Source organism: Pteropus medius, unplaced genomic scaffold (assembly GCF_902729225.1).
Source record: "Pteropus medius unplaced genomic scaffold, Ma_sr-lr_union100, whole genome shotgun sequence".
NCBI classification, from domain to species: Eukaryota; Metazoa; Chordata; class Mammalia; order Chiroptera; family Pteropodidae; genus Pteropus; species Pteropus medius.
In genome coordinates, this window is record NW_024356335.1 from 325,045 (window position 1) to 338,456 (window position 13,412).

At 34.9% G+C, this 13,412-nt stretch overlaps 1 protein-coding gene across 8 annotated transcripts in view; it reads right to left on the reverse strand.

The window, feature by feature from the left end:
- STRBP (spermatid perinuclear RNA binding protein) overlaps positions 1 to 13,412 on the reverse strand; it is a 113,661-nt gene that overhangs the window by 15,506 nt on the left and 84,743 nt on the right. For all 8 annotated transcript variants that reach the window (XM_039861492.1, XM_039861490.1, XM_039861488.1 and 5 more), the window contains 3 exons: positions 8,425 to 8,517; positions 7,667 to 7,866; positions 1,440 to 1,598 (listed from right to left, as the gene is read on the reverse strand). In XM_039861492.1, coding sequence (XP_039717426.1) covers positions 1,440 to 1,598; positions 7,667 to 7,866; positions 8,425 to 8,517 — 452 coding nt within the window. The remainder of the gene's footprint in view (positions 1 to 1,439; positions 1,599 to 7,666; positions 7,867 to 8,424; positions 8,518 to 13,412) is intronic.

A 13,412-nucleotide genomic window follows, 5' to 3' on the forward strand; every position in this document is an offset into this window, starting at 1 on the left:
CCAAATCCAAAATTGCTTTCATAAAAATGAGTCAAGACACAAAAATATTTGCATTTCTAATCAGTTACTATTTTGAATGAAGAATAAGGGCACTGCCCCCCATTATTACATCATACAGAAACAAAGCATCAATGTTTTCACTACCAAAACCTCCACATGTGGCCACTATCAGTGCAGCCCACACTGCTCTCTCTCTTCCTAATTCTCTTTGAACTTAACGGTCTGAGTCTCATAATTAATGAGCCCTTTTTCTCCTCAGCATTTATAACACTGCCAGCAAAACATCTTGTCCTACCTGCGACTATTGCTTGTGAATGACTGGTCTCTCAAAAGCCAAGTGCCATGTCTTCTATCCTCCACAACATCACACAAGGAGTCAGGCATCGTTTTTACAAGCCTCAGTCCCCATCGGTCCCCTCTATACTGGCCTACTTGGCACTTCTTAACATTTACTTTCACAAATCTTTTATACCTAATATTCCCCTGACCTAGAATGCCTTCTTTCTACCTTTGTCCTAAAAAAAAGAAAAAAGAAAAAGGATTCTACTCATCATCTAAAACCTAGCTCACATTTTACTCCTGCTGATTTTATATGTAAGTTTCACAATCACGTCCTCCTTGGAGATGCTACATCGTGATGCTCATTTTACAATCACAGCACTTGTTGCATTGCATTGTAATTGGTTACTAACATGCCTTTCTTTTGCCGTTCTAGCCTGAGGGCATCTGGAGGCTCTGGACACAATTTCTTCAGCATCTGGCAGTAAGCAGGTACTAAAAGGGGTTTACAGACTGAAAAAATTAATAGTCAACTAAGCCTTTATTACTCATTCTTACAAATGACAAAATATTTTTTAAATGTTCACGTAAGCTCTTGCTGTTACTTTAAAGCCAATTTTCCTTACCTAGAATGCGATAGACAAGGGCTCCACAAATCCCCAAGGATGCTGTGAATACTCAGTACTTGGATTCTGGCCCACTCTATGGTCTGTGGTAATATGCCCACAGGCCAGGACTGACTCAGGTGTGAGGGACACATGAGGTCAAGCTGCGCCTTCCCAGAGCCAGTCTTCGAATGATACTAAATTTCCTCCACTAGATCTTTTGTTTATTTAATATAATTGGAAATACTACTTTCACAGCCAAAGGGAAATGCTAATTAAATTAGGGTACATTCATATGTTGTGCAGTTAACAGTTATGTTTATAGATATTTTTAGAATTAAGTGAAAAAAATGAGATCTAAAACTACATTAAAATGATTGCTTTTATAAAAATACTCATAGAAAAAAGGTTGAATAGAAATAAATCAAAATATTAATAATGGCACCCTTTAGAATATATAGGTTTATATGATTTTGTTTATACTTTTCCATCTCTCAAATTTTCTACAATGAAAACAGATTACTTATTTTCTAAGGAAAAACTATGTAAGCATACCTCTAAGGTACTGGAGGTTTCAGTTGTGGAATTTCCAGTATTATTGCTTGAGTTTGAAGACACTGTTTCATTTTTGCCTTCATTATCTGATTTTTCATCAGAACTCATACATTCGATATCTGCATCAAAGCCTGTTGGGTATCCCATTGCCTGCAATACCTGTACAAATTACATTAAAATTCTGTTTTTATTCAAACACCAGAAACCACAAAGAACAGATGAAATAGTTAGAACAACAGTTTCAAGTCCATGACATTTGAATCCATAAAACACCTGTAAGGAAGAGCAAGATGGTACTAAATCTACAAATCCTTGGTTAAGCAAGTTTTACCTACCAGGGTACAATCATAGAAAATGGGAAAAATTTCCTCGGAGTAATTAGGTTTAGATAAAGGATGATGGAAATGCAAACCTGAGATTGTTCCTGGTCCATTTAATTTGAAGGTAAAAGGTAGAGAAAATAAATAGCACAGCCAGTTCAACCAAAGAGGTGTGGGGCGAAGGAGAAGAGCACACTGGAGAGAGCACACTGGACCAGAAAGGAAGAGATGTGAGGGTCTAACCCCATATCTCCTCTGGTCCTCAATTTTCCGGCGTGCAAAAGAGGAGGACTGATTAGTTGTTCTCTATATCAGCGGTCCCCAGCCTTGGCACCAGGGACCAATGCTCCTATAAGAATCTTATGCCTGATGATCTGAGGTGGAGCTGAGGCGGTGATGCTGGCGCTGGGAAGTGGCTGAAAAAAAAAAAAAAAAGCTTCGCTCTCACCCATGGCTCACCTCCTGCTGTGCAGCCCGGTTCCTAACAGGCCATGAACAGGTATAGGTACCGGGTCCACGGCCCAGGGGCCGGGAACCCCTGCTCTAAATTCTATGACTCAATCCATTAGGAAAAATTAGCACAGAAAGGCACCTAAGTTTTCTTTACCTTGGAATCAATTGGTCCATCAATTACAAAATAACATCTGAAGCTTTCTACTATTAACCTCTTTTGCTTTTACCTTAAACCATAATTGAGACTTGAAATAAAAGATTCATTCTCTAGGTTTACGCTCTATACTAAGGAGCCAGAAACAACTACGTTATGACTCAGCAATTTCACTTCTGGGTATTTATCCAAAGAAACCTAAAACACTAATTCAAAAAGGTATCTGCATCCCTATGTTCATCGCAGTATTATTTACAAGTCAAGATATAGAAGCCACCTAGGTGTCTATCAACAGACAACTGGATGAAGAAGATGTGGTATATATATGCAATGGAATATTACTCGGCCATAAAAAGGAATGAAACCTTACCATTTGTGACAACATGGATGGACCTAGAGGGTATTATGCTAAGTGAAATACGGCCGATAAAGAAAGACAAATACCATATGATTTCATTTAAATGTGGAATCTAAAAAACAAAATAAACAAAACAGGAACAAACTCATAGATACAGAGAACAAACCGATGGTTGCCAGGTGGGAGGGTGTTTGGGGAGGTGGGCGAAAATGGTAAAGAGATTAAGAAATACAAACTGGCAGTTACAAAATAGTTACTGGGATGTAAAGTACAGCATAGGAAATATAGTCAATAATACTGTAATAAATACGTATGGTGTCGGGGTAGAAGGTAACTAGACTTATGGGGGGGAATTGCTTCCTAAGTTATATAAATGTCTAACCGTTGTGCTGTACACCTGAAACTAATATAATATTGAATGTCAACTGGAATTGAATGAAAAATTTAAAAAAAAAAAGTTTTTCAGAACTGTGTGTTTGTGTGTGTGCACGCACACAGGCATGCCTTTTAAAACCTCCTTCCAGGTTATACTGCTTTTTAATTTACAAGAAAATATGTTCATTAGCATCTTTATAAGCCTCTTTTAAACAGGCTGATAATTCATATCAAAAAATATAAAGATAGGTTCCTAAAGATTCCTGTATTTGTCAGCTTTTCACTAATGTTTTAAGTTGCTGGAGTATAAAAGCAACATCATTACTTCTTTACAATCCCAGATATATCAAACAGGTTTCTGGAAAAATTACTCTGAAACCTAATTAGAGGATGCCAAGGGCTGGGGGCCTGTGGAAGAGATTCACTACAAAGGGACATAAGAGAAACTTTTTGGGTGAAAGAAATATTTTGAATCTGGACTGAGGTGATGGTTACATGATCATAAATATCTGACAAAACCATACACCTAAAAAAGATTAATTTTACTGTATATAAATTATACCTCAATCAACAAACCTGCTTTTAAAAAAATAAACAAATCTATTCTGATAGCCACACAAATGAGAAGCTAGGTGGCCTAGCCTTCATAAACAATGGCATCTTGTCAGTATAAATAAAATAGTATTACTCTAAACAAAAAAATAGGTATAAGTAAAACTCTGTATCAAGAGAACTAAAATTAATTCACCCAATTCATATGGAGAATATGGCACTCTGATGAACATTTCAAATCAAAAAAATTCCTTTTGTTCATTGTGAGTAAAGCCAAGAACACTATTTTAACATCTTGAGTTCTGAAAGTAGTCAGGTAGCACTTTATATTAAGACAATAACATCATTTGGTTATAGCCTCATCAATATTTTATAAAGAAAACACCTTCTCCACTGAGTCCTGCAAATATACTCTCCCTGAGAAATCTCATCTCTGAGAGAAGAGGTATCAGTCTGGAATTAATACTAGCTAACAAGCTGCGACTCAAAAGCCAAGAGTCACAAATAAATTTGATTTGTTTATTCTAATAAAAACTAGAGACATGCAGCTTTCCTCAATTTAACACAAAGAGTCTCAAGTGAATTATTTAGCACCACTTCTCTCTGCCCTTTTCTCACATATCAGATTCATTCATTTGTTATTGTAGCAACATATTTCAATATATTTATAAATAGTTTATATAACTGATGGATAATCTCAACGGACACAGTATAACTAAAAATTCCAAATTTGGTCATTTTTCTACGAACGTATATTTAGATTATTAACTAGTTTATAGTATAAAAGCAAAAGGAAAAAGAGTTCTCAGACCTCTGGAACAAAAATTTGTTTGGAATAAATATTAAGGCCAAAAAACTGCTATGCCAGGGGGTGGCTCCATAGTGTAGTGGTTAGCATGTCTGCTTTACACGCAGAAGATCCTGGGTTTGCGCCCCAGGTGGAGCCACAGACCATGCCCTGGGTGAGCCAGGCCCCGGGTGCACCAGGCCCCGAGTGCACCGGGGTGCCAGGCCCTGGGTGCACGCCAAGCCCCAGATGCATGCCATGAGCATGTGGCAGGAGACATCCCGTCTTCAGAGATCTAGTTCTTAAGGGGAAACAGCAACATCCATAGGTCAGGGGTGGAAGGGGGTGGGAATTAAAGGGGGGCGGGGGGATTGCAATGCCAAAGAAAAGAGAGTTTCAAACGTTTAGGAAACAAATCAAACCTAATACACCTAGTACACACATCAATTGAGCTGAAAATCACAGGATGATTCCTAGAAAAAAGGTGACTGGGAAATCCAGTGTAACCATGCCTTTTTTTCTTCTGAGAGGGGGTGGAAGCTGAGAAAGATGTATTACCCTCAAAGACTAGGGGCCAAGAGTAAAAATAAAACACATGAAAATACATTCCACCTCATGGAGCTCTACTCAAAAGTCATATTCATGTCATTTGTATGATAGAGAGCTCCAAGCACCTATCCAAAGGGCCCTCGCTCTTTGTCCCCTTCTAGCTAATCTTTTCCCCACAAAGACTAAGATTCTTTTCATGGAATACAGCTGATAATGTCCCTAAAACTGCTCTTTGTGCGGAACTCTCAGGAAAGAGGAGTAGAAGAGGAAAGTGAAGATTGGCCACTAAGCTCCAACACGTTAGGGTGCCTGCTGCTGGGCAGCCAGGCTCTTTTGGCGGAAACTGATTTCTTGTTTTGTTTTCATCTGACTTTACTGGTATGATTTGTCTTAACAGGTACAGACCCCTACATCAAGCTACTGAGTAAGGAATGCAAGGATTTTTATTAAGTGGGATCTACTTTTATAAACACATGTTGGATATAAAACTCTCTCAAATTCATACAGAACCTGTAACGTGTGGTATAACCTTTATGGATGGCAACTTGGCAATATATGCCTGACACATAAGAGAAATCACAATACATATTTAATGAGTTAATGGATCATTTAAAGAGGCTTTTTTCTTGAGCTAGTAATTCTATTTCTAGAATATATCTTAAAAGATAATCAGACTAGTTCAGAAAGACATAAAGCAATCAACTTGAAGCATCTAAATATGAAAGAATAAGTGAATAGTATGGTAGACTGATAATAATAAAATACTAGGCCATTACTAAAAATGAGAACAGTATTTGTAACTATAAAAAAACTCATAATATATTTTTAGATGAACCAAGAAAACGTGACCCTGCTTTAAGTATATACTTTGTAACTCTCATCATTTCTTCATCTGAAACCCTTAGGGCCAGATTGTTTTGAGAATTGATCATTTTTCAGAGTTTAGATAGATAATGTATTTACCATGTATTTTTCAAATCCCCAGTGGTATCTAAGGTGCTATCCCATGTTTGTACAAAGAAATATATAAAATATTTGCACTAAATGGAATAATAAAGCCTTAAAATAGCCCTACATCAATTTAGGTTAGGTTTTCCATCAAGTGAGTTTGCATCATACTTAGGAAAATATTTCTCATTTTCAGCACTTTTTGAATTTTGAAATTGCAGGTTAAAGGGGGCAGGGATTTGGAAAAATACATACCAAAATGTTAAATGGTTATTATGAGAATAGCATCTAAATCTTGTCATATTGTAAAATATGCTACTCTACTAACTCGCCCAAGTTTTACTGAATTCCAACTTGCTATGAGGCCTCTAATTTATATTAAAGGTTTTTATAAGAAACAACCCACAAACTGTGTCTCTGCATCACAGACGTCTTTAAAGGATATCACTGCTATCCCTTGTTATGAAGACCCACCAAAGGAGAATCCCCAACCTGATCTTTATACCAAAACAACTGTGACTATCACAATCAACTGTCTGTTCTTCTGTCATAGACAGGGAATTGATATTTCACAAGCTTGTTGTGTCAGATGCCAGGGAACTTAGATCTACATTTGTGACTCATTCTCAGCATTCATCACAGCTAAGTTATCAAAATCTATTTTTAGCTTTATTCTTGTTTTTTTCTGCTTTGTTTTAAACTCACTTTTCATCATTCTTTTGTAAATAAGACAGAACATTAATAATATATTGTTTTATATTTTTACAGCTTATTTTTCTGCATTGTTCTTCGTGCTATCTGACATATAATTTATTCACTTGTATATTTGTTGTCTGTCTCCCCATCCTACCATACTTGGATGCAAAATCCAAGAAGGCAAAGACCTTGTTCACTGCTGTATCCTTAGTATCTAGGATAATGTTTGCATCTCCATTAATAATGCAATAATTATGAAAACAAACTAATTATACCTTATGCCATACTATTACAAAACAGAATTTTTCTTAAGTAAAAACTGATCTTCAGTCTGCATGATCTTTGACATTTTCACATTTATCTGCAAGAAGTCAAATGCACTCATAAAGAGATTCTGATATTTATGAATTTTCTACAAGTCTACATGCATAATTGATTGGTTCAATCTTGGATCTTACTATGGAAATACTCTGAAATACAGAAAAGGCACCGTACATAAAGATAATAATCAAATTGATTTAGGATAGAAAAAAATCTGTGAACAGCAAAATATCCAATGATAGGGAAATGTGTAAACAAGTAACAGTATGCCCATATCATGTTACTCATATAGCTATTAAAATTTATTTATGAAGCTTTTAATAAAATGGAAAAACACTAATGACATGTTAAATGGAAAAAATCAGAGGATAAAAATACATCTACACTATAACCTCAATCTAAAAAAGGAAACAAAACAGAAAAAAAATTGGAAGTAAATAAACCAACATACTATATATAAATATTAATGAGCAACCCAGAGATATGCAACTGACATTTGTTTTTCTTTTCTTCTGTGATTTCCAAATTTTGTATAATCAATACATACTATTTTACAACCAAAAAAGAACTGTGTGATCCAGAGATGACAAAACTTTATGTTATTGTCATTAAAATCTTGAAAAGTTCCGTTAATTTACCATAGGAAAATAAGCATCATATTTAAAACAGAAAACAACAAAGCACTGCTAAGTATAAGTAAAAGACATACAGTACCTTCACTGCTACATGAAGTTTTGCTGTTTTCTTGGATGGTCCTGAGGCTTCATATGTTGTACCATCCACATCTACAGACATTGTGAAGACTGGGGCATGGACAGGGCCAGACTGAGATAAAAGCTTATACTGAAGCCCAGGCCTGATCTGATTTAGCCTCATTAGTGCATTCATAAGGTCTATTGCTTTACTATCCAGAACTGTTAAAGAAGAATGAGATCAGAAATTAAACCATTTTGCTTTAATCTATACATCTGTAGGTTCCTAGTGACCACTGTTAATTCACCAGATTTTTAAAAAGCAAGACTTTCAAAATACATGTACAAATAAACTTCATAAGTAATTCTAAAATTACTTCTTAAATTACTATTCTAACATCGCTGTAAAATATGCATTACGCTATCTATATATTAATTTTAGTTTGTCGATATTAATATATCTTAGAATGAAGACTAGAAACAAGTTATTCAATCATCAATTTCTCGGTTAAGATCTATTCTGAAAATTCCAATTCAAATCAAATTCTTCGACTTTGTAATTTTTATTTTCCTGAGACTATAAATCCTTTCTAGTTCGTATCTATAAAGATTTTGCTTTGTTTCTTTAAATAATTTTTCTAAAGGATCTTAATAGATTTCTGTTGAAACATCAGTGTTAATATTTTTATAAATTTAACCATGGTATATAAATGAATTTTATGCCTAAGTCAGAACTTAAAGATTTTTTTTCTTTAAAGAAAAAATAAAGATTTTATATACTTTTCCTTAAGTTTCGTTTCATCTTCTTATTGGGATCTTTATCATCCCCTAATCCATCTTCAAATGGCCTCTTCAGAGCTGAAGACCCAGCACCTAAAGAATTATAAGAGATTCATTATCAGTCAAAACAATGATTCTACTTACCTTACCAAATGTATCTAATATTGTCAGGAAGGGAAACCTTAGGAGTCACAAGAACCTCTGGACACTCTCAGATCAATTAAATTACCAAATTTATAATTTTGTAATAGTAAAAAATTTTTAAGTTAATCTTTATAAAACAATTTAGTATTATCCCTTTTTATAAATATTTTTCTCATTTATTCATACATAAAAATAATGTATCCAGGCCTATATTTACATCTGTATAGGCACAAACAGAAAAAAGTCTGGAAAGATATATATCAAAATGTTAAAGGTAGTTACCTCTGTCTGGCAGGACATACTTTTAATTATGTCTTTTCAAGTATTTCTATAATTTAACAATTATTACTTGTATAAATTTTTTAAGTCCACATGTTAAATCTTATGCTTTTGGGAATCTGATTATTTCTCACACTACAAAATATTCTCCTATCCGCCTACTCAAATCCTACTCAAGATTTTATTTACAGTTCATCTTCTCCATGAAGTTTTCAACTTTTCTCTCATCTCAATCTTCTTAAAGAGTTTCTATGATATCAGAAACATAGTATCATATGTTGTCTTGAGTCACTGCCTATTTTATATAGAGATCCTGTGTCTCCTTAGTGCTCTATGAAGTTCAAAGACAGTTTGTCCTTGTCCTGAATCTTAAAAACACAAGACTTAGAAACAACATAATGGGTATGAAACAAAAACTAATGAAACTGATAATCAATTTCTTGGGTAAAGCAGCTACTTAATAATGCTGTCAAACATAAGGCAGGAGCTCTGCTGTCCAAGTTAAAAGCAATCACAGAAAAGCTCATCAACCTGTACAAGCATTTTACAGAACTCTATTTTCAACTTAAAAATCGGTTGTTGGGTTTTTCCTACAGGAAAGTTATACTCAAGAGATTCATGCCACAGGATTTCCGGATACTTCTGAGGAAATCTTGTAATAATACTGAAATTAATTTCATATTCTCTGATCATGAAAATTTATTGTCCCCTGGGGTAAACATTGACTTCAGTATTTGCTTGAGTCAATATTTACCCCTCAGGTCAATCAATCTTAATTTTCTCTTCAACAGAAGGCACTATCTACTCATATCTGCTCATTACTGTGTTTCATTTGCATTACATTAAACTAAGTGTGCCAGTCTCCCAGAATGCAGTCTTTAAGAGATACAAGTTAAAAAGGAGCAAAGTCTATTCAATCATTCAATCACTCATTAAGTTACATTAAAAGCTGCTTCCTGATTACGTGAAAATCACAAACTGGCTTAAACACAGAGATCTATTCTCTTATATCTTCCAGCTATATAGAGTCCCATGGATTAAGCTTCACTCTACCATCTCAGCCATTGGGAAAGAGCTATAAAATCTGGGGCTAATCATAAAAATAAGCAAGTCATTTTCAACCTCTACGATATCTAGAAATGAGAAGTGACCATTTGAGAGGGAATTATTTTTTATTCTTCAGTAGCATGTTGTTGAATCTCATTTGTGGTTCTTTCCATTTTCTTTTTGCAGCTGATCTCTAGTTTCGAAGCATTATGATCAGAAAATGTGATTGGTATTATTTCAGCCCTCTTATATTTGTTGAGGCTATTTCTGTGTCCTAGTATGTGGTCAATCCTTGAGAATGTTCCATGTGCATTAGAGAAGAATGTATAAACAGCTGTTTTGGGATGGAAGGCTCTGTAAATGTCAATTATGTCCAGTTGGTCTAATATATCATTTAAGGATGTTATTAACTTATTGATTTTCTGTTTGGATGATATGTCCATATCTGACAGTGGGGCATTTAGGTCCCCTACTATAACAGTGTTTTGGTCTGTTTCTCCCTTTAGTTCTGTTAGTAATTGCTTCACATATTTCGGGGCTCCCAGATTGGGAGCAGTAATTATTTTTTAAAATAACATGTAAGTGCTTACCATATGCCTGGCAATGTTAATATCTTACACGTGTTAACTCATTCATCACGAGCATCCTGCGGAGCCTGAACTTTTATCATCCTCATAATTTCATTCAGCAACATTTAACTGAGCATTTTCTACATGCAAGACAATTTTAGGTGCTGGACATAGAGAACAAAACAATGTTTCAAAGAACTTATTAGTTTCCACCACTGTAGTAGAAACTAATTAGAACATGTCATATACGGTTTTGAGCACAATACAAGAGGCTTAAGGGGAAGGAGGTATTGTTATTTTATCAATGGTGCTCATCATAAAGGTCAAAAAGGTATTGCTGATAAGGTGACCTTTTGATGAAAACCTAAAGAGAGTAAAAGAGTGAGCTATTCAACTGTTGGGGGAACGAGCCTCCAACAGAAAGAAAACAGCAAAGGTCACAAGCAGGAACATGCTAAGAAACAGCATAAAGGCCTGAGCATGGAGTGGGCTAGAGTGGGCTAGAGTGGCATGAATGAGGAGTGGACGGCAGCCGAAGATGAGGTGAGGAGGTAGTTCTCAATCTAGCTGCCACTAATTCACCAGAGGAACTTTTATAAATATTGAAGTTCTACTTCCAGTATGAGAAAGTAAATAAATATTAAAAACGCTTCCTGATGCAAGCAATTAGAAAAGCTGGACAAAATACAGAATAAATATCTGTTCCAGGACCATAAAGACTATGAAGCAAGACCTGGGAGATGAAGGAAGCCCTGCACTGGGGGCCCACATTTCTCCTAGGGGCATCTTGCAAATCCAGAAGAAGTCACTAATCACTAAGAACTGAACAGAGCACTTTTAACAGGCATCCAGGCGTTAGCAGACCAAAAACTAAAGTTTGAGGACCACCAAGAAGGGAAGCCCTGGAGAATCCCCCACACTGTGGGTTGGGCCTCTGCAATACAATATACTAAAGGTAAGATGAAGTGGAAATGCCGTCGGGCTCTCATAAGGACTGAAGCCAGCTTCAAATCATCTTAATCCCTGATTGCATTAAAATTCTACTAGCCATCTCCCAGAAACAAATATAAATCTGACTTGGCAGAAGATATCATTACTCTAGACTTTAAATGCTCTACAATTTTTCATTTTAAATCTCCAGCACTCATAACCAGGTACATGAGAAGACAAGATATTATGATCGAAATGAAGAAGAGCAGACGACAGAAACAGACCATAAAGAGACCCAGATGATACAGCTTGCAAAAACAAACTTTATTAAAACAAATTACTAGAATGCTAAAAAAAATAAAAAGCAAAAAATAAAAACAAGAATTATTTCTGGCAGAAAATCTAAAACAAAGAGCCAATATCCTAGAAATGAAAAATATATAAATTAGAAACTGGCAGACCTGCAAGGGGAAACAGAAAATCCAATATAGAGAGGAACTGACATATGATTTTCAGTAATTTAAACAAATAAACAACAAAAATAAAAGTGTATAAGTTTTGAACAATACAATGAACCAATCTGATTTGACATGTAAAGGACATTCTGACCATCGACTGCAAAATAAACATACTTTTACAGACACGAATCATTTACAAAAACTAAATAAGTTTCAAGAAATAGCAAAAGCTAGAAATCATACAAAGCATGTTCTCTGATCACAGAAAAGCAGGAACTCAAAAAAAAAAAAAGATGTAACTAGAAAATCCTCATCTGTCTGGAAATTAAGCAATGACAACATCTAAACGGCTCATGAGTCAAAGAACTGGTAACAAGGGAAAATATAGTTTTAACTAAATGATAATGAAAATACTAATGTCAGAAATGTATAATGCACATAAATCTGAGCCTAAAGAAAAACTTAGTCTTCATAGAATATGTGATGAGGCTAAAAAAAAATCAATAATGTATTCATCTATCTCAAAAAAGCTAAAAGAATTACAGCAAATTAAACTCAGAAAAGTAATATGGTGGGAAAACAAAGGATAAGAGCAGAAATCAATGAAACAGGATACATATACTAGAAGAGATCAACAAAGCCAAAAGTTGACTTTTTTGAAAAAGATTAATAAACTGATAAATCTCTAGTGAGAATGATCAAGGAAAAAAGGAGGGACAAAGTATAAAAGAAGACATCACTATAGATACTGTAGAGAAAAAGATAAGAGGATCTATAAGATTATATAAATTTATAAAACTATTTTTTAATTTAGATGATATGGAAAATTCCTAGAAAATCACAATTTACCAAAACTCTCTTAAGAGGATAATAGTCTTAATGCCTATTAAGTAAATTAGATCCATAATTTAAAACCTTCCCACAAAGAAAACCGCATGCCCAAATGGCTTCACTGATAAATTCTCCAAACATTTAAGGAAGAAATAACATCAATCTTATACAAACTCTTCCAAGGAACAAAAAAGAGAAAGGACACTTTCTAACTCACTTTATGAGGCCAGCATAACCTTAGAGGCAAAATTTGACAAAATTACAATAAACAAAAACTGCTGGCCAATCTAACACACAAATATCTGTGTTTCTGTTAATTGCTCACAAGCACCTACAAAAGATTGTTCATACCAGCTTTATCTGTGTGACAGCCAAAAAACTGGAAACAAACAAAATATCCTACAACAGGTGCATGGTTTAAACAAACTTGGGCTCATCCATGCCATGGAATACTACTCAGCAATAAAAGGGAACAAACTATTGACACATACAACAACCTCAATGGGCCACAAGGGCATTATGCTGGGGGGTGGAAAGAGAGATCTCAAAAGATCACTTACTGTATAATTCCTTGAAATGACAAAATTATGGAGATAAAGAAAAATTAGTGGTTTCCAGGGTTTAGGGATGGTTAAGAGAACAGTCAGTATGACTATAAAAGGGCAGCACGTGGAAGACCTTTGTGGTGATGAAATAGGTCTGTATCTTGATTGCGATGGTGGTTACACAA